Here is a 22,476-nt window from a genome sequence, read left to right on the forward strand (position 1 = left end):
TTTAGGAAATATTTTAGGCAAAGTGAGGAAGAATAATTGTATTACCACAGCCTCAAACTGTTGTTTAAATACTTTCTAAAGCATACTTCTGGATGAGACTCCGCTAGGAGTTGTAGCAGAAGTCTAGTAAGTATATATAGAACTATATATGGTGAAGAGGAGAGGGGCCAATACTGTCCCCTGAGGTGCTCCTGTACTGCATATACAGGGTTGGTTATACCAGCATATCTTAATAATCATAAGGATAAAGTAACTGTACCTTATCTCTAATGCAGATTTGTTTCTGTCTTTCCACAACTATCACGCGTACAAAATTAAAAAAAAACATTAGCTATCAATGTTGTTCTTGATGCCCAGGTGATGACAGTCTCTAAGATGAGATGCAGCAAATCAACATGGGAAGTGTTTAAAGATGGCGCTTGATGGGAACAAACGGATCCAAAGTAATCAAACTTCAATGCCATTTTTCTTGTTGGCCACGATCTCATAGAGGAAGTACTTGCTCTCCGGGCGACCTTTATAGGACCACTATAGCTGCAACAGCACATTGCAATTTGAATTTTTGGAGGAAACCAACCTTTTGTGCAACACGTCTTATTGATCACATTGTTCACATGCTGAGGGAGGAAGTTTCATGCTGCTATCCAGAGTTTTGATTTAGGGAAGTCTCTTGGTTCAAAAGTGAAATGAAAGCAAAATGACTCACTTAAAAAAACAACCTTTGTAACACTAGTCTTATCACGTTTGTCTCTGTAGCATTATGTAATAACTATGTAGGCATTATCAGACACAGCCACGTGCACACTGCATTATGTATGTGTCGGAGAGTGATGTGTGGTGGGGTTTATGGTTGGTGAGGTATATAAAAATCCTCCTTATCTTCCTGTGTGTTTCAGACTCAATGGAGAGCACCACCAGCGGACCCATTCCCATTCAGCGACTGAGCAAAACACAAAATAGGAAAAGCTTGCAGCAACAAGCACCCGTTGCTAGCTGCCTTCAGTGCAACAGAGTACTTTCTTCATCACCAGGTAGCTTTTAATTGCGGTTTCATATAGATAGATAGATAGATGTATAGATTAACGTTTATTGATCCCGCTGGAGGTCTCCCTCAGGAAATTGTGCAAAGTGAAAAAGAAATAACAAAAAGACAAATGACAAAAAATCCAAGTATAAAGAACATAGATCAAAGAAAATATGACAAACACAAAGGATCCAAAGATTAACACAGAATAGAATCATCTTTTCGCTCCACTCCTGCCCCCAAACTCAGAATTAAACAGTCTAATAGCACGAGGAATGAATGAGTCCCTGAGTCTATTAGTGTTGCATCTGTGGAGGAGCATTCGTGCACTCCATCTGCTTCTCTGCTCACTGATGACCGTGTTCAGAGGATGACAGTCATCATCCATGATGGACAGTAGTTTGTCCAGAGATCTCCTCTCTGCAAGGACGGTATAGTGAAGATAATAAAGGTATTCACATCAACAAAATTAAATATGACACTTAAAAACATTAAACCTTTATCCCTTTATATAAATATCCCAAAACTGTGTTAAATCAGTGTTTATTAACACGTATCCCCAAACATTATATTGGCGACGTGCAGGGATGCGTCATCAGACAAGTGCCAATTTCATGCATCAACCAAGTTTGTCATGGATTGCTCAACCTGAGACAAGGCCCAAATAACATTTTGTAAATTAAAACATCTTTTTTTTTTTTTTTTTTTGCTTCCCATAACTATAAGTCCTCTGCACTGGGGTCTCAAACTCGTCCTCAAAGGACTGAGATGGTGCAGGTTTTGGATCCAACCAGTCAAGCACATATAGTTGAACCAATCAGGAGTCTAAAGTCTGTAATCACCACGATCCATACATAGCCATCGATCTGCAAACAAAGTCTATCTCATCAATGTGATCTTTGATGATTATAATCAGATGCACTAACCCAAAAACAAAGGATTACCTGATGGAGTGTTTAAACCGGTTGTGTGATGTTCAAGGCAAGACAACAAGTCTTTGGAACTGTGTTGCGTCGATGATTTTAACGAGAAGCGGGTGCAATTCAATATGCACATGAATAGGATCATTTTAGGCCTGAAAAAAGTAAAAGTGGAAAGTGAACAGCAGCTATGACTTGTAAGTCTTGTCATAACAGCTTGACATGATGCTCTTGATGGTGCCTCTGTAGAAGCTGAGCATCATGGGTGGTGGGGCTCTCGCTCTCCTCAGTCTGCGGAGGAAGTACAGGCGCTGGTGGGCTTTTTTGGCCAGTGATGCTGTATTGTGGCTCCAGGACAGATCTTCAGAGATGTGCACACCCAGGAACTTGGTGCTGCTCACCCTCTCCACTGCAGCTCTGTCGATGGTTAGTGGTAGATGCTGGGTGTGCACTCTCCTGAAGTCCACAATGACCTCCTTAGTCTTCTCCACAGTTCTCCAAATAAGTACCATGTTTCAAACTCAACCAGTTATTATGAAGTAAAAAGTCACATTTAATTCAAAGTATTTGAATTATTTAGACTATTTTTTAGGTTGAGACACTATTTCCGTTCATGTCTTTGTTCTATTTAGAGATATTGTTTAGAGATATTGAAGATGTATATCAAATTACAACCAAGGAAATATTTAACACATTTCATTATAAATGTTGGTTGAGTTTTCCTCACAAAACCTCTTCCCCATTTCTTGTTAAAACATTTTTTGTTTTAGTTGGTAAAATTTGTAAATTGTTTATTTTTGCCGTTTGTATTACTTGAAAGGAGTTACATTTATTAAAAAATGTTTTACACATAGGTAAGGGCCATATCTGCTATGAAAGTTCCTTTTTATTATCAGATATCATGATATCAAAATTACTTACTTATTTACTCTTTAAATGTGTTCCACAATATGCAAAAAAATCTTTGAACAGTCTAGCATGTGTGCAGATCAAAATGTGCATTTACCAAACTGTCCTTAACAAGAAGTCTGATTGTGATATTAACTCTTTGTACTAAATGCTCTTAATTATCTGTGTTCGTCCGCCATCAAAATTCCTGAGTCAGCTGTTGACGTCGACAAGCTACGTTCTTTGAATGCTACAAAAATGATAGTTTCCGTCTGTAGTCCCCTGGCCATGATGTAAAGGGTCATATAATTACATTTAAAAAAAAAAAACACATGCATGTACAATATAATTTTGAGAGCAGTACTCGGAGAGTAAAATCAAACGTTAAACGTTAAATATTTTGGTTAAAAGATGAAAGCTAATTCTAAGTAAAAACCATTTCTAAGTTTAAAATATAAATAGTTATTTGAGTAAAAGCTTAATAAGAAGATAAAACCATTAAAAATACATTAAAAATATATTTTATATGGACCCCTAAGTTGAGCAGGCTTGACGAGTTAAGTGCAGGTGTGGGAGAACACAGATTTTCTACCTGTCAACTAGGACAACTGTAATGTAAGCAAGTGAGTAATTTTTATTTATATAGCGCTTTTCCAGACCAGGGTCCCAAAGCACTTAAACAATCAAAATATTCAATAAAGTATATATAGCCTAAATGGCAAGATAAAACTGAATGGATAGCTTTAGCATATGTTCATATTTTTCTTTGCTTCAATGGAAAATAAATGGACTTCAATGGAATATGTCTCATGGTCTTCAGTGTGAGAAACCGTACACTCCTGCAACTCACTGGCAGCTTTGAAATAGCAACTATAGGAGTAGAAAATCTGTTCCTGACAAGACGAGGCCTGTAGCCAATAACCAGAACAACAAGTATGTGCAGCATCTACACTGGAGTACAAGCCTTTGATATCATGTGGTGGAGATAAGTTGGACAATGGACATTGATTGAACTGTTTGAATTCCAAATTTGAATAATTTGGATAAAACTGTGGACTATTTTTCCTGCAAACTTTCCTGGAGTAAAGTCAACACTGTGCGTTTAGATGAAGTTGTTGTAAAGAAAGGATGTGCTCAATTTATGCAGAGATAGCTCTTTGTGAGCGCAATCATCGAAGAGAAAGGAAAAGTGGGAGCAACACTTTGCTTTTTGGCTTAGCTCTCTTTCCATCACCAAAGATAGGTGCGGTGTCTGCATTATTGTTGATGCTGCTACAATCCTTGTTTTGTCTGATTCTATTCTTATCACTTCTTGTGCTGGGAACCAAGCGTAGGGGTGCTGGGTATGTCTACAAATGACCACATATCAGTTTTACATCTCAGCAGTACCCTCTGCCCTGGCCATGAACAATATTAACTCATTTACGGGATAATGTGGATAATTAACAGCTTGCATTACTGTAATGGGCATAAAACAGCGACCTTTTATTTGCTACAGTTATTTGCTTTAGAGAGCAAATGTGTGCTGTTAAATGTACATGTTTTGTTATTATCTCTCTCTCTGCTCCCAAAATTGGCTTTGAACTCTAGAGGAAATTACTTTTGGTCCAAATATGATTCTCCCCTGGTAAAAAAGACAAAAAAAGAACACACCAAAAAACAAAAAAGTATCCATCTTGGTAGCAAATGTACAATTATTTCCTTACATTTTTACATGTAATGTATTTCTGGGGATTTTGTATGCATCTATTTTTAGGAAATATATATACCTCAATATTACCACAGCCTCAAAGGCTTCGTTTAAATACTTTCTAAAGCCTTTAGCTCGCTCTTATTCTTGTTACTGCCATTTATCCCCATTGCAAGGTAAAACCCATATGATATAAAATTTAAACTCTTTGTTCTGAAAGCCATTGCCAAAATAAGTCTGCCCATGGTTCATTTTTAAAGAACACTTCAAAATAAATGAAATAACATAAAATGCAAGTAGGGACTGTGTAGTGTATACAAATGTCATCTTAATATATTTTATAGTTTTAGATGTAGAAAAACAAAGCTGCCAATTTGGTGTAGGCCTCCATGTTGTCTATGGATTCAAAGAGGGAAAACATTATTTGTTTGGAGTCTTCTGCTTGGATGTGCTTGTCTTCCTTCAGAAAGGCTTTTGTGATCCTGCACACATATCCAATAACTTTGAACTGCTACCTAATGAAGTTGCCAACATGTACAGGCTTTTTCTTGTTTGGAACATTTCATAAACATTGTGCACCTCATGCTCCCAAAGTACCACTTATACCAGCATATCTTAATAATTATAAGGATAAAGTAACTGTACCTCTAATGCAGATTTGTTTCCGTCTATCCACAACTATTACTCGTGCAAACTTAAAACAAAAACTCTTGAGTCCATCATGGCAGCATCTTATTTTTCAATCACTCCCAACCAAGGTCTCAGATTTAGCGGTGCTGATCCTCATACTTGCATCTTCATACTGAGGAGTTAAGAGGGCGATGAAACGGTTGACATTGTGGCGTTGAGCAGCATTATGGCTCACCCTTGTGTTCAAGACTAGTTACTGCAAGAAAAATCCAAACAAAATGGAAAAGTAAATACATTTGCTGCAAAAAAAAAAACAACGTTCGTGCATATAATTATTTTTAAATTATTTAGATAATCGGCAAACTGATAGAATACAAAGACGCAGTACAATCTATATATTATACTGGAATGCTGAAAACAGAATAGAATAGAATAGAATAGAAAATGTTTATTCATCCCCAGAGGGGAAACGCACTTTTACAACAGCACAGTTGAAAAAAATAAAGTGCAAGGAAAAAAGAAATAATAAGAGATAATAATAAAAAAAAAATGATCTTAAAAATATACAAATTATTTACAATATTAGAAATTTAACACTATTAACAAAATAAAATAGAATAAAATAAAATAAAACACACGAGAAGAAAAACACACAACGGATTAGCATCAGGATATTTAAAGTAGAGAGTTAAATATCCTGACACCAGTGTCTTAAAATATAGTATGAGGGTATATTTTGCTAGTCTGGGTCAAGTTAACTGGTACATTTTATTTAAGGTGATCAATAAAGTGCCAACTATCTATGTACCACAACAACAATAAGCTGAAAACTAGCCATGATGAACACAAATTGTATTTTTTTAATTTATTATTCATGTTTTTTAATTTTAATGCCTCTTATTTTATTGTATTTTTATTAATTTGTTTTTAATTTAATTCTTTATTGCCACGACAACATTTCCCGTGTCATGTTTACAATAGTTTCTGACCATGTTGAAACGTTGATACAGCACAAGGCTGATTTTGATGACTCCCAAAACAATCATGCAAAACATGAATCTAACAGAATCATAATGAGATAATGTTTGGACTGAAAATGCAACTTGTGTTTGTCGAGTTTGTGGTTGCTTAATAAAAAAGAGTTCTCTCAAGATACGAAAAAAAAGACAAACACATTTTATTCAATTATATTCCAAATTGTTAAAATATTCTCTGAGATTTACATGATTTTATTTTACGGTCTTTGTAGGAATATTCATTACACAGAAAAACCACATCAAACAACTTAAAAAGAATAAAAAAACAGACCAAACCAGGTTTTTTAGTGTAAAAACTAAATTCCCAAGAAATCACGCATGCACATCTGAATGAAATAAGTTAAAACTATTCTGACAGACTTATGCTTGTAGTGCAATATAATTTAATAAACAATGATGCGACACTGAATTATAAAATCCACAAAACCCAATGATTTAAATGTAAAAAAAAAAGAATATTTCATATAGTAAAAATTATTTGGTAAAAGGATTTAGCTCCACAACCAGAACATTTTCTCAATAGCTTATCAATATATATATTATCCATCTTTGCAAAAAATGTAAAATGATAAGCTTGCACACTTAAATAAAATCATTATATTGAAAACTTAACTTGCAACTTGGCACCTGACAAACAGATGCTTGTGCAAACCTGAGAAGAAAGGATAACATTGAAACCAATATTTAACTTAATGTAGCTCTAAACCCTTGAAACACACAAATTGAATGATACAATAATTTAGTAAAACACACCAGTCAGGTCTACAGAATAACCAGCACTTCTTCTTAATAGCCAACCAATATACTGTATATATATATATATATATATATATATATATATATATATCTTTCCGTATTAAATCTCACATGCAACATATTTTAGATGTCTTTGTGCTTATTTAAAAAGCTTTTTCGCTCCACTTGATCAGCCAACTTTATCCTCTCCGGGTTTCTCACATTCTATTTAAGAGGAATCAACTCAGGTGCAATGATGTCAGAACTCTGTTGGAAATAGATTCATTATTGTGTATTCCTATTGTAACATTTTCTCTTTTAAAGAACTGGCCAAGGTGATCATGTCTTTCAAATTCAAATTTATCCTGCCATGTATTTGCAACAAATGTTTGTAAACCTTTGACTGTTGCAGTGCCTTATGAGATTTAATGTGATAAGCATGGCACTTCTAAAGAAGTCGAATGTACCTTCGGTTTGGAGAAGTTGTGGTTCTTGCACCATTGGACAAAGTGCTTCTTAGCAACCTTCATGCTGTCAGGATCCGTTTTCTTACAATAAACCCGAATGAGTTGCTCTGCAAATCGTTCAGGAAGTAGTTGAGACACCTGGAGAGGGCAACAATTTGAAATTAGTATCAGCAGAAATGTTAATAAAGTAAAAAAATTGCAACCAAGGAATCATAATCTTTCCATTAAAAACAGGTTTTGTTTACAATTATAAATAATAAGAATACGAATAAAAATATGGCAGTCGAAAACTGCAACACAGTCAACTTTCTGGTGGTGAAAAAATAAACAACACATAAAGTGCAACACATTCTGAAGAGGAAGTTTGTACTCACCTGGTTTTTGTCTATCTTAAAGCCGGTAGATGGATCGTCCTTGGAGTAGAATCTAACATTGTCGATAGGGTTCTTATCTTTCATGCCATAGTCCATGACAGACACCTGTAGTAAAAGATGGTAAAACGAATATAATAAAGATATTTTACAAGAAGAAACAGAGAGTGATTCATTTGGCAAGCAACAACAACAAAAAACAAGAAAAGGATTTAGCTCATACACCGGATTGATGGCCAATAATAATATATTAGATATTGATCTATAACAATTTATAGTGATACAGCTTCTGAAAATCGTACCAGAACAACAAACTCATCTGGGGCCAGCTTGATGTCCAGGGATTGGCTTTGAGGCATAGATTCTGACAATTCTTCCTTCCACTCTTCAATTTGGCTCTAGAACAAGAGTAATAAATCATGTTCTGTTACATCATGTTACACCTTTAGGGCAACAACAGATTCATGCATATAAAACTGGATAAAAATGAGAGTGCAAACTTACCTCTGTAACAACCAACTTTTCTTTTGGCCGAGTTTGGCCCAAACATTTGTAGAGGCGGCGGCAAACTATGTTGCGGAGAATCTCTCTCGCTTCATGGAGCTCCGGTGAGGAAGAGTGAAGGATTTGCTCAAATACATGGTCTGGAATAGTAAACATAAACCAGTTACAGATCTGAACTCATTCCCTTGTTCCCTTTACATCGATTCATTCAAAATATAAAACCAGAATTTTGGACAAAAAAAAAAAGAAGTTTGAAGGGAAGAACTAAAAGGTACTATGACACCAAAGTGAGCATGTGTCAAGAAAGGTTTTAGCAATCCACGAAATATATATGTTAAAATATACATCATTAGGAACAAGTTGATGTATAGTTTGTGTGGTTTGGTGCGAGATTACGGCCGAGGGTTTACAAGATTATTTGCACAAGCGCGTCCTCTGGTCCTCCTCGCTCACTTCTTCTTCTTCTTCTTCTACACCTTCGCTCACTTCGCTTCCTCCGCTCGAATCACGAAACATCACTTCGTCCGCGCTTCTCATGCGCACCGCCTCATTAGCGTATACGCGCAGGCGTGCGCGGGGCTCTGACAGGAAGTCTTCGACGGAGATTAATGGCAGTTTAACCGATCTAATGTAACACTTATAGTGTCATAATCTTCGATTACAAGTGTAGGAGGGGTATACAAGTTAGTGATGTTCAATATGTTAGTAATGAGGAAGAACAGGCTGGAAAAGCTTTCAGGAAGCAACTCCAATGTTGACATGCATTGTATGGAGCAGCTATTGTGGATACGGAATATGTGCTAATGGTGTACAGCGTTATATTTGTTAGTTTGCAAGTCTTCTGCAGTACAGGCATGTTTGTGGAAAGATGACTTAATTGTCTTTCTTGAGTAACCTGTAGGAAAAAAGGAAAAGACATGATTAGGAATGTTTAACAAGTCAAATTGTAAATAGCTTGGTAGAGTTGGTTAGACAGTCAAACGAATGTATATATGTATATATTTCCATGTAATATATCTAAATGCATGTCAAATGCATAGTTGTTGTGCTATTTATTGAGTTACTTACTTAAGATATTCTCTTAACAGGAAACTTTTACATGGGTAAATGTGTTTATATGGCCATAAAACAGTGAAAATCGAACCCTGCATAAATCATGAAAATATCTAATTGATTATGCTAATTAGGAATACATTATGCAAATGAATTAAAATATGAACATCATATGCCCAACTAATGTTCAGATATTTATGTATTAATTCAAGTTACCAGCAAATTTCTTGGAATCTTCCCATTGAAAACATAACGGTGCAGAAGAGTAACTGCAGCAACAGGCTCCTCTCCATGCACTCTAGATCTGAACGTTTTAAGACTCCCTTTGTTCCTTCTGCTATAAGATCTAACAGATCTCTTTCTTAAACATGCACTTTTACTTTTTGCTAGCAACCTTTGAATTAAGTATTTGTTTATGTTTTGTATGCATTTATTGATGTTTGTATGGATGGATGTGTTATTGCTGCTGGACAACAGAATGTCTCCTTCAGGGGATTAATAAAGTATCGATCTATCTAATGATCTAATGAACAAACTAACCCGTCACTTTGGTGTAGGCCTCCATGTTGTCTATGGATGCAGATAGGGAAAACATTTTTCCTTGTGAGCCTTCCACTTTGATGTGCTTATCCGCCTTCAAAAAAGCCTCAGTGATCCTGCACAAATACCATATAGTTACTTTGTGCTGAGGGATAAATCATACAAGAGGCTGCTTACATGTACTCGATTATGCATCCCACTGTGTGCTGGTAGGCTCTTCTGTGAAGGCCATTTCTTGTTTGAAACATGCCATAAACATTTCCATCCTCCTGCTCACAAAAATAAACATATTTCAGCCATGACAATTAATCAATGATAATTTAATAAGTTTACCTTATCTCTGGTGCAGATTTGTTTTTGCCCATCCACATCAATCACTCGTGCAAACTTCAAAAAACGTTTGCAGTCAAAGTTGTTCTGGATGCCCAGGTGATGACAGTCTCTGAGGTGAGATACAGCACATTATTATAGGAAGCGCTTAAAGATGGTGCCAAACGGATCCAAACCTGGCAAAGTAATCCCACTTGTCCACGTCAATGCCATTTCTCTTGTTGGCCACGATCTCATATAAGAAGGACTTGCTCTCTGGGCGACCTTTATAGGGCCACTATAGCAGCGACAGCACATTAGACATTAATTCTGCACTTTAATGGTCTAACAGGAGTGACATAATTAAACGACTTTGAAGTTTAAACTTGATGAGGAAACCAAGCTATTGTGCGTATTCTTGATCACATTATGTATTACTCAATACCAAACTCACAAGCTGCCTAAAATCAAAACTATTGTCTTCACAACTCAAGAGTGACACCTACCTGACCCTGAGCTTGATTAATATTCCCAGGTCCTGCTATCAGTTCTTTGATAAAGTCCAAGTCTTCAGAAAGCACCAGGCCATATTTCTCCATGACAGGCTCCAGTTTATTGTCATTCACCAGATATTCAAACATGCTGAGGGAGGCAGTTTCATGCTGCAACACAGGGTTTTGTATTTAGGGAAGTCTCTTGGTTCAAAAGAGAAATTACTTGCTTAAAAAAAATAAGAATCATTTTAACACTATCTTATCACGCTTGTTCTTTTAACTCATGAAATAACTGTGTAGGGCTTATCAGATACAGCCATGTGCACACTGCATTTCTTTATGCATCATCACACATCCACACTTTGAAAGCAATATTGTACCACATTAGCTATCAATTTACTTGCACTTAAAAAACAACTTCCTACAAAAGTTTTTTTGTTTGTTAGATTGGATTGATTTCTAACAAGTCAAGAAAGTCTCACTGTTATTTCCAATTTATTTTAACATACTTTTACAGGTGCAGTTGTTGCACCAAAATAAAACAATGATATCCAGGGCTAAGTATTATGGCCAGTTTCCTAAATCCATTAGATTGATTCATAAAGTTCTAAATTGATCAAGTTTGATTCAATTCATAATATGAACTTTAATAATGAAAAGGACTTAACTATGTTAAAACGTGCATGTATATAACCCATAATGACAGTCTGGTGTGTTTCTAATGTTAAGAAAACTGAAAAATATTAAACTCTTTAATCTGCAAGTGTAACACCAAAATTTGTGTAATAATTCAACATGAACAAAAAAAGCCAAGTCCTGTGACTTTGTTCTTACTTTGTGAAAGTCAGATTCTTGTTTAGGAAAGTTGAAAGTGATGTCCTTTTGTCACATGTTACAGTGACTCTCTCTACAGACTGCATTTTTCTTTAAAACGTGTAATGTATGCAGGCATGTCATCTTCAACCTGACATTTGCGAGATGACGTGCAAATATTCAATCTTATTCTCTGATATGCGGTATTGTACAATTTTAATGAAATTGAAGATAGTAAAGATATGAAAACTTTACTGTAATCAATCATCTAGATTTAACACACATTCTAAATAATCACCTGATTAACTTATAATCTTTCATATTTAATTCATATTAAATAATCATTGCCTTTCTTTATAAATTGATGTGATCAGCAGGTCAGATCACACTGAGAAAGACAAAACCATCTCTCGATTGTGCCAGCTAGGCTCTCTACAATCTGATAAACAGATTCTCTCTACAAGATCAAACTCTAGTAACTTTCCACAGCTAGCTAATGATACCCTTAACTAAAAAAAATATTGTTGATTTACCTTCCACCCACAGCTGGGCCGAGCTTTTGGTATGAACCTCCCTTCAAACATGTGAGAAAATGGCCCATGTCCTAATGGAGAAAAGACCAACTCTTTAGATCAATTCCTTTAAAATACTTGTGATCCTCAATCTTACCCAGATCATGACAGAGGCCAGCGATCTGCAAACAAAGGATGTCTCTCCTGGAGATGAGAAGTTCAGGCTGTCGTTCATTCAGAGCTTGCACAAATTCTTCAGCCAAATGAGCCACTCTGAAAATAGAATAATTTTGAGTATAAAGTGAGAATCCTTTGATCATAATCAGATGCATTAAGCCAAAAACGAAGGATTACCCGATGGAGTGTTCAAACCGGTTGTGTGAAGCTCCGGGATAGACAAAATAGTTTCCTCCCAACTGCTTGATGTTTCGTAGTCTTTGGAACTGTGCTGTGTCGATGATTTTAACAAGAAGTGGGTGCAGTGCAAGACTCCCATGAATTGGATCATTAAAGACCTGAACAAAAAAAAGGGACGGAGAGTAAACGGCAGCAGTTGAACAAAGAGAATGCAGTGGAGATACAGTTTGTTATTATTTTCTATATTTCTATATATTTCACAAATTACAAAGCTTTGTTGCCCTTTAGTAAACGTGAGCTTTGAGACAGCAGCAGGGCTGATCTAAACAGAAGGTTTTGCACTGACTTGCATGTCATGGAATAACTCCTAACCCCAAAGCCAAAGGATAAAAATAGACAATGAAACGACAGGATCACCACAAAGACGTTTGTTGCTTCAAAATGTGAAGAAAATGTTTTGATAGATGCATATTTTAACCATGTATAATAACATAATGTATAAGAAATGTTTCCAGAATTATCAGCTGCTTTTGTGTAAAAGACCCCCACGGAAATGTATAAACATTTACTATACTGATCAGATATACAGAATTTCATCTTCTTTTTGTCAATTTAAAGGCCTTTAATACGCCTGAACTCACTCTCTTCTCTCCCCTCATCCTTTTTCAGTGTTTCTAGGTTGTTTGGTTTTCAAATTTATTTTCTATACCTTGTACTGGGTATTTCAGTTAGTATTTGTATAAACAAATATGCACACAAATCAAACTGTCCCCAAAACCTGAACTGTAACACAAATGATGTCATTAAAATGTATAATCCGGTAAATACCTACATTCAACATAAATGTACAACACTTTTTTAGTAACAAGACGTCAAGGAATACAGAGCTTCTTATTCTTCAACTTATTTTTTTTCAGTCGACTGTGAAACAAATAGATCATTTAAAAACAAATGCTTTAATGACTATATATACATACAGTATGTTGAATAACAAGTTTAGATTTTTCTAGTTTACGTTAACTTGGCTGTTTTAAATCTGCCCCAGAGTAAGAAACACCTTTGCCTACAGGCAAGACGATAGACTATAGTTCAAACACAAACCTTATATTCAATTATACAAAATGCTTCATTGCTATGCAAAAGTTGGACACAAAATGAAAATGTTCTGTAACACAAGCAATGTAATTTAGATGTATAATCAGGTAAATACATATTTCACTGTCATTCAACATAAGTGTATAACACCTTGGTAATAAGATGTAAGAACAGGTTCTTTCTCTGAATGAAGGAATTTCTTGTGGACGAAGTAAAAATGAGACTTGAGTCTGGAATCAGCGATATTAGTGAATTGATAAAAATGTAGATTACAAGATTATCTGGTACAACAATCAAAACTTAGGACACATTCTCTCGGATTTATTTTCCCCAATATAAATATTTATTGCTTTTTATTGAACAAAAGACAATGAATTCTCATCTTTTCTACACAACCTTTGAATAATTCTAACAATAATAATTAACATAATTAATTAAGGTTCCTTCTATAAATATCTGGTTGGTTGACCGGGAGGGATTTTCTCCTGTCGTTTTCTTGGCTTTTAGAGCTTCGTCATATCGACACGGAGGTCAGGATGAGACACGCAGCTACCGTCCGCCTGGTCCTGTGGCGGTTTTCTTGAAAGACTTTAGTGACTTCTTATCTTCCATTATTCAAATGGAATCTGTTCCTATTCTTGGAGACTTTAATCTTCATGTTGATGACGTCACAGCTTGCTCTGCTAAAGAACTTTTAACTTTAAAAGAATCCTTTAATTTTGAGCAATATGTTTCTGAACCCACTCATCAAAAAGGCCACATTTTAGACTTAGTTTTTACTCTTAGCCTGGACATTTCAAATGTATCTGTACATGATGTCCATCTGTGTGATCATTCTCTTGTATTGTTTAACCTGGACTTCAATGAGCATTTGTGCACTCATTCTGCTTCTCTGCTCACTGATGACAGTGTTGAGAGGATGACTGTCATCATCCATGATGGACAGTAGTTTGTTCAGTGATCTCCTCTCAGCAACTGTCAGTAGTGAGTCCAGCTTCATTCCAACCACAGAGCCAGCCCTCCTGATCAATCTGTCCAACCTGTTGACACTCCTCTTGGACACATTTCCACCCCAACACACTACAGCATAGAACACGACACTGGCCACTACAGACTGGTAGAACATGCAGAGGAGCTTCTTGCAGATGTTAAATGATCGAAGCCTCCCCAGACAGTACAGTCTACTCTGAACTTTCTTATACACATGGTCTGTGTTGCAGGACCAGTCGAGTTTACTGTCCAGCCACACACCGAGGTACTTATAGTTATCAACTATCTCCACCTCGTCGCCTCTCAAGACACTGGACGTGGCTTTGTCCTGGACCTCCCGAAGTCCAAGACCAGCTCCTTGTTCTTTGAGGTGTTCAGCTGCAAGTGGTTCCTCTCACTCCAGTCCACAAAGTCACGCATTAGACTCCTATACTCGTCTTCGCTGTTGTCTCTGATGCATCCAACAATGGCAGTGTCGTCGGTATACTTCTGGACGAGACTCAGCTCTGAGTTGTAGCAGAAATCTGAAGTGTAGATGGTGAAGAGGAGAGGGGCCAGAACTGTCCCCTGAGGTGCAGCCTTCCCTGTACGAATCCTCCGAAGTACATCGTGTACCTGGAGTGAGGTGAATCTGGGAAATGGTTGTGTGGTGCACAAGAAGGTGGTGCAGGTTCTGAATGGCAGCAGTGAGGGTAAGGTGACCTGCTCAAACCTGTTGAAAAAGTTGTTTAGACAGTTTGCCTCCTTCACCATGTCCACTGCAGTCAGAGAGCCTTGGTCTTGTGTCCAGTGATGGTTTAAACATCATCCCAGACCTCTCTTATTTGTTCCCCGCTCAGCTTCTCCTCCAACCTCCTCCTGTAGGTGTTCTTTGCCTCCCTCAGGCATCGCTTCACCTCCTGCTGAGCTGACCTCATGGCGTCCCTGTCCCTGCTCCTGAAAGCCACTTTCTTCCTGTTAAGGACATCCTTGACCTCTTTTGCAACCCACGGTTTATTATTAGGGTAACAGCGGACAGTCTTAGCAGGGGCGACAACATCTAAGCAGAAATTTAAATAATCTGTTAGACAGTGTGTCTGTCCCTTGATGTCCTCACCATGAGACTTCAGCAGCACATCCCAGTCTGTGGTGTCAAAGCAGTCTCTGATGGTGTCCACTTTCTGATTGTCTTAGTGGTCACAGTCTGTCTCTGCACCAGAGGAGTGTACTTTGACTGAAATTGGACGAGGTTATGATCAGACCTTTCAAGTGGAGGAAGAGGTTTGGCTCTGTACGCATCCTTCAAGTTGGAATAAAGAATTTCAATCATCCTGTTATTCCTGGTGGGACAATCCACCGCCAGGTGGAAAGTAGGCAGAGTAGAGTCCAGGTTGGCATGATTAAAATCTCCAGAGATGATGATAAACGCATCAGGATGTTGATTCTGAAGTCGAGCTGTCATTGTGTGGATCTTCTCACAGGCAGATGGAGCCGCAGTGCTCGGAGGAACGTAAAAACGTGACTGAACTCACGCAGTAGATAATATGGACGCATGCTGACAGCCAACAGTTATAAATCTTGACAACATGAGACTTTCTTCAGAGTAACGTGTCCCGGGCTACACCAGCGTTTATTCACGCAAAGGATCAGACCTACTCCTCGGCGCTTCCCACAATCGCAAATGCGTCTCTGTCCGCTCTCGGGGTGCTGAAACCCCACAGGTCCACGTGTGCGCCCGGAGTCAGCTGAGTGAGCCACGACTCTGTGAAGATCAACAAGCTGCTCTCTCGGTAGATCCGCTGGTTGTTGAGGGCAGACAGCTCGTCGATCTTGTTTGTCAGTGAATTGACGTTCCCCATCCTGATTGTTGGGATTGATGGTCTGTGACTTCTCCGATTGTCCGTTAGCTTAGCCTTTAGCCTCTTCCCTGCTCTACAGCCACACTACCGGCGCTGAAGTTCGATCGGGATCCCGTGGCGATTTCCAGCCCGTGCCATTGACTTCAGTGACAGCAGATCCTCACTTGAGTAAACAAGATGTTCAAAAGTATCCAGTTTTTATTAAATTTTTTTTAAGTATAATTTTTTTAATGAAGATCTCCTGAGTCTGAAGAGACTTTGAAAGACTGATTGTCTCTGGAAGTCCACTAAACTTGAAGTGCGCAGACCTCACCTCAGGGAACGGATGTCTTCACACATTGAGGAATGTGGAAACTTCCAGATATGATTACATCAGGAAACTGGTAGCAGCTGAGTGTTGTTTGACACGATCAATTCTCTCGTGTCTCATGCTCCTCAAATCACGCGTGTCTTCTGTGATGCAATGTATTGTTTTTCATTGAGAAAATGAAATTGATCAAAAAGAAAATCTCCCCCTTTGTTTGGAAACCCTGCTGTCACTGAGCCTGTCTCCACCTCGTGGTCTTCCTTCAGTGCTGTATCTCTGGGTGATATTTCTGCACTGGTGATCAAGATGAAACCCTCCTCTTGCTTGTCCGACGTCCTTCTTTGTAGGCTCTTTATCAAAGTGTTTGATGTAATTGGGGCCTGGGTTACTTAAATACATTCAACCATGCCATTTTGGAGCCTTTGCTCAAAAAGCCAGGCTGACCTCAGTAATTTCAGGCCTATTTCTATGCTCCCTTTCTTGTCCAAGATCTTGGAGAAGGTGATGTCTAAGCAGCCGTCTTTGTTCCCGGATCAGAGCGACATCCATGAGAAGTTTCAGTCTGGCTTCCGCAAACATCACTTTATGGAGACAGCCTTACTGAAAGTGTCCAGTGACATCATGATGTTGGCTGATTCGGGTCAATACACGGTTCTGTTTCTCTTGGATCTGTCCTCAGCCTTTGACACAGTTGATCACCAGATTCTGCTGAGAAGACTGAAGGATGAAGTGGGACTGTCTGGGTCTGTGTTACAGTGGTTATCGTCATACCTTTGTGGACGCAGTTTCAGCGAGTAACATGATCAGGAGCTTTGTGTCTTCTCGTCTGGACTATTGCAACAGTTTGTTTTCATGTCTTAACAAGAAGGAACTGTCTCGCCTGCAGTAGTGCATAAGTGGTGAGACTGACTCTCTTTGTATTCATCTTTAATATTGAATTAAAAATTCTTACACTTTTTAATATTGAATTTAAAAGGCTAAGAATTAAAAAATATTGAATAATTGAAATTGAAATATGACATATTGAATAATTGAAATTATTTCAACCTTTCAATATTTGAAAAAATAAAATCAACCATTCAATATTATGATGTCACTGATATACTTCACACTCTCAACTGCTCACGTTATCTCCGCCGACACCACTCGTTGAGGGAGAAAGGGGAGCGCTTGTTTTTATGCAGGTGACGTCCCCGATCGAAATGCGATACAATTTTTGATTTTTAATATTCGTCGTCATTTAGAAATGAGATCGTCTATAAGTAGGAATCGAGATTTTTTTTTAACGATTAATCGTGCAGCCCTACTACACAGATATCTCTTTCGCCTCCTTACTTACCGTTTTCAAGACCAGTCTTTTCATACCCAGATATCAAATTATTAGAGTAAATCTGAGCACATGGTGGATAGTTTTTAGATCCGCAGGCGATATGTTATTTACACATTTAGTAATTGTGCGACATAATCTTTATGTGACGTCCTTTTTTATTCATAGAATGACAAAAAAATACCTTGTTGCATTGCACCTCCACCTGCCAGAGCTTTCGTATACTATGACGGATCCTGAGGCGATCACCAATGGTTCTAAAATAAGAGCAAACACCAATTCCATATGATGAGGTTGAGAGGTCACGTACATTTACAGTACATGTGTATACTTACTTTATACCAAGTTTCTCCAACTCAGGCTCACCGATGTATCTGAGCCCCACTCCTGTGATCTTCTGCTCTGTGACACAAGCACAAAAAGACTAACGTTCCAGGGCATGCGTGGATCATACGAGTAATCTGAAGACCGAACTGTAGAACTTATAAGTCACTCACCTCGAAATAAGTCTTCCCATTCTCCGAGATCCTCTCTTCGCAGGTATTCACACACCTCTTCGACACCCCATTGCGTGTAGTCGGGCAGTGACACCTTCTTATCCGGTGTTACTAAATTGTACATTTCGATGCCCGCGCTCTCTAACGATCGTTTCCGACTGTTCATCTCGACTGATAAAAACAATATTAAAAACAACTCTTTGACTTCGTTTCAAAGCAAAGTTGTCGGATGGAAGATACTCGCTGCTCACTTGCTGACGATTAAATACCCGGGTTTTTCTGTCATCAGAAAAGAAATTGAAAAGAACTTCCCCTACATTTCTTTCCAAATAAAATGAGTTCAACTTAACAGCACCGTAAACTTTACTCTCTTCCCAAGAGATAATAATTATATTATTATTATTATTATATTATAATAATAATAATAATTTAGTTTTTTTTATGTTGTAGGTTTAAACTCATATTCTGTTGACGTGTATGTTTTATTTTGAGATATTGTTATAACTTCCGGAGCGTGTGTCGTTCTTATCAGTACAATTTATATCAAGGGCGGGCCCTAACCCATGACGTCATAAACTCATTTATATTCTGCTGAATCGACGAACTACAAATACATATAAACATGCATCTGTATTGCATTTAAACCCCAGAAACACTTTTTATTTTAATTACCTGTTGAGTTTCATTCATATCATTTTACAACCAAAACCCCCATTAAAGTCTAATCATTAAAATAATTAGAAATACAAAGTCATGTCAAGTCAACATGCGATTATTACAAAGTCAGTTAAAATTATATTTGTTTTCAAATTTGTTTCGGGATATCATCATATAGGCTGTTTAAAAATATCAGAGTGTTGTAAACGCATCCTAGGAATTATTTTTGGTTCCAGTACAGATTAAAATAATTAATAACGACAACACACATAATAAGCAATAAAAACAACGAACCAAGCACCAGCGTTTTCATTTTTTAGTCTCTATTTAAATGTGATTTTGGAAATGCACTTCAATTTTGTGAAATTCTTATTACTTTTAACTTCAAGCTTGTCGTTGTTGTTTTCCTCCGCGTATCCGAAGTCGGGTCGCTCTCCCGAGCTATGCCAAGCTTGGCCAGCGAGGCATCCAGGAGGCATCCTGATCAGATGCACAAGTCAACTCATTGGACTCTACTTTGACAGAACTAATTTCCGCTTCTTTTACCTCCCATTTTGTTCTTTTGAAAACTACCTACCAAATAGTTGAGGGTAATGAACTAGATTGAATGGTATATTTCGAGCTTTGCATTTTTGGCTTAGCTCTCTTTCCATCACCAGAGATAGGTGCAGTGTCTACATTATTGTTGATGCTGCTACAATCCTTGTTTTGTCTGATTCTATTCTCATCACTTCTTGTGCTGGGAACCAAGCGTAGGGGTGCTGGGTATGTTTATGAATGACCACATACCAGGTTTACATCTCAGGAGTATCCTCTGTCCTGGCCATGAACAATATTAACTCATTTAATGGATAATGTGGATAATTAACAGCTTGCATTACTGTAATGGGCATAAAACAGCAACCTTTTATTTGCTACAGTTATTTTATTTAGAGAGCAAATGTGTGCTGTTAAATGTACATGTTTTGTTATTATCTCTCTCTGCCCCCAAAATTGGCTTTGAACTCTCAAGAACAAGAACATTGCTATTGGTCCAAATATGATTCTCACCTGGTAAAAAAGAAATGTACCAAAAAATCAGACTTTTAAAATATATATTTTTTAAACAGATTTTTTAGAAATATGTACAGTATTACTTAAGCAAATAGAAGCACATAGAGAAATGATGACATCCTCCTTACATCAGTGATCTGATCCAGCCTTACACCCCAGCTCGGGCTCTGTGGATCAGAATCTACTTATGGTTCCACACACACGGTTCAGGACCAGAGGAGAGAAATCCTTCCAGGCTGTTGTTCCTAAGCTTTGGAACGATCTTCCTCTCTCTTTGCGCTTGATGGATCTACTGACTCCTTCAAGAAACATCTTAAGATGTTTTTATTTGTTCAGGCTTTTCCTTGATTTTCTGGAACTCCTGTTGTGTTATCAGTTTTATCTTGACCTTTAAAGTATATACTTTATTGAGTATTGTTTTGATTGTTTAAGCGATTTGTGACCCTGGTCTGGAAAAGCGCTATACAAATAAAAATTACTTACTTACTTACTAATTTCAAGCTGAGATATACCTTTAAGGTAAATAAAAACAACTTTTCCTAATAAGGAAAAGAAGCCACCATTGAATCATGTAGAAAACATAATTTAAAACTTGACTAGACATCTGACAGACTTATGCTTGTGCAAAAACGTATGTAGAAAGGGTTAGATTTTAATTCAATAATTTAAAAGTGCAATATAATTGAATAAACAATGACGTGACACTGAATAATAAAAATCCACAAAGCCAAAAATGTAAATGTAAAAAAAGGAATTATTTTGCATAGTAAAAATGCTTTTTGTAAAACGCTTTAGCTCCACAACCCAAACAATATCTCAATAGCTTACCAATACATATATTATATATCTTTGTAACAAATGTAAAATTAATTCCTTACATTGTACATACATGTTTTTCTGGGGATTTTGTGTGTATCCATTTTTAGGAAATATTTTAGGCAAAGTGAGGAAGAATAGTCGTATTACCACAGCCTCAAACTTTAAAGTTTAAATACTTTCTAAAGCCTTTAACTCACTCTTATTCTTGTTACTGCCATTTGTCCCCATTGCAAGGTAAACCCCATATGATATAAAGTTGAAACTCTCTGTTCTGAAAGCCATTGCCAAAATAAATCTGCCAATGGTTCATTTTTAAAGGATGCTTTAAAAAATGAATACAAAATAACTTAGCATTCAATGCAAGTAGGGACTGTGTAGTGTATACACATCATACACCCACATCTTAATATATTTTATATTTTTGGATGTAGAAAAACAAAGCTGCCACTTTGGTGTAGGCCTCCATGTTGTCTATGGATTCAGTGAGGGAAAACATTATTTGTTTGGAGTCTTCTGCTTGGATGTGCTTGTCTTCCTTCAGAAAGGCTTTTGTGATCCTACACACATATCCAATAACTTTGAAATGCTTCCCAATGAAGTTGCCAACATGTAAAGGCTTTTTCTTGTTTGGAACATTTCATAAACATTGTGCACCTCATGCTCCCAAAGTACCACTTATACCAGCATATCTTAATAATCATAAGGATAAAGTAACTGTACCTCTAATGCAGATTTGTTTCCGTCTATCCACAACTATTACTCGTGCAAACTTAAAACAAAAACTCTTGAGTCCATCATGGCAGCATCTTATCTTTCAATCACTCCCAACCAAGGTCTCAGATTTAGCGGTGCGATCCCATACTTGCATCTTCATACTGAGGAGTTGAGGGGGCGATGAAACGTTTGACATTGTGGCGTTGAGCAGCATTATGGCTCACCCTTGTGTTCAAGACTAGTTAATGCAAGAAAAAAAATCCCCCAAAAATAGTAAAGGAAATACATTTGCTGCAAAAAAAAAAACAACGTTCGTGCATATAATTACCTTAATATTATTTAGATCATCTGCAAACCGATAGAATACAAAAATATATATTATACTGGAATTCTGAAAATGTCTTAATCAATAGTATGAGCATAACTTTTGCAAGTTAACTGGTACATTTTTTTCGAGGGGATCAATAAAGTGCCAGTTATATATGTATAACTACAACAATAAGCTGAAAACGAGCCATGATGAACACAAATGTCTTTTTTAAATTAATTATTCATGTTTTTTCATTTTAATGCCCCTTTTGTTATTGTATTTTTATTAATGTATTTTTAATTTAATTCTTTTTTTCTTTATTGCCACCGCAACATTTCCTGTGTCATGTTTACAAAAAGTTTCTGACCATGTTGAAACGTTGATACAGCACAAGGCTTATTTTGATTATGACTCCCAAAACAATCATGCAAAACATGAATATAACAGAATCAAAATGAGATAATGTTTGGACTGAAAATGCAACTTGTGTTTGTCGAGTCTCTGTGATTGCATAGAAAAAAAGAG

General features: G+C 37.1%; 1 protein-coding gene across 6 annotated transcripts; it reads right to left on the bottom strand.

Annotated features, from left to right (window-relative positions):
• Positions 1-1,586: 1,586 nt before the first annotated feature.
• LOC148059786 (deoxynucleoside triphosphate triphosphohydrolase SAMHD1-like) lies at positions 1,587-18,662 on the bottom strand. 6 transcript variants are annotated; one of them, XR_015709348.1, is made up of 18 exons: positions 18,399-18,662; positions 18,237-18,303; positions 18,086-18,158; positions 12,342-12,502; positions 12,145-12,260; positions 12,009-12,079; positions 10,675-10,830; positions 10,366-10,466; positions 10,193-10,301; positions 10,037-10,128; positions 9,860-9,975; positions 8,267-8,406; positions 8,065-8,160; positions 7,766-7,870; positions 7,392-7,529; positions 5,388-5,408; positions 1,969-5,324; positions 1,587-1,890 (listed from the first exon to the last, which is right to left on the bottom strand). XR_015709348.1 is itself a non-coding variant. In XM_087780676.1 (16 exons), exons 1-16 carry the CDS (start codon positions 18,562-18,564, stop codon positions 5,406-5,408), a joined length of 1,710 nt encoding a protein of 569 aa, XP_087636802.1. In that variant the 5' UTR covers positions 18,565-18,662; the 3' UTR covers positions 1,928-5,405. The 6 variants fall into 6 exon arrangements, 3 of the variants coding, with proteins under 3 accessions (XP_087636802.1, XP_087636800.1, XP_087636801.1); XR_015709347.1 differs by having other exon boundaries at positions 1,603-1,890; positions 1,969-2,099; positions 5,168-5,408; XR_015709346.1 differs by having other exon boundaries at positions 1,969-5,408.
• Positions 18,663-22,476: the final 3,814 nt, after the last annotated feature.

Source organism: Callionymus lyra, chromosome 19, assembly GCF_982586985.1.
Source record: "Callionymus lyra chromosome 19, fCalLyr1.hap1.1, whole genome shotgun sequence".
Lineage (NCBI taxonomy): Eukaryota > Metazoa > Chordata > Actinopteri > Syngnathiformes > Callionymidae > Callionymus > Callionymus lyra.

What these genes read in the sequence shown, in the direction of transcription:
- LOC148059786 (XM_087780674.1), bottom strand. Translation starts at nt 18,564, where the DNA reads ATGAACAGTCGGAAACGATCGTTAGAGAGCGCGGGCATCGAAATGTAC. An exon ending in TTGGAGAAACTTGGTATAAA is followed by an intron (nt 18,159 to 18,236) that starts GTAAGTATACAC and finishes CTCTTATTTTAG; the next exon opens with AACCATTGGTGATCGCCTCA. An exon ending in TGGCCTCTGTCATGATCTGG is followed by an intron (nt 12,080 to 12,144) that starts GTAAGATTGAGG and finishes TTTCTCCATTAG; the next exon opens with GACATGGGCCATTTTCTCAC.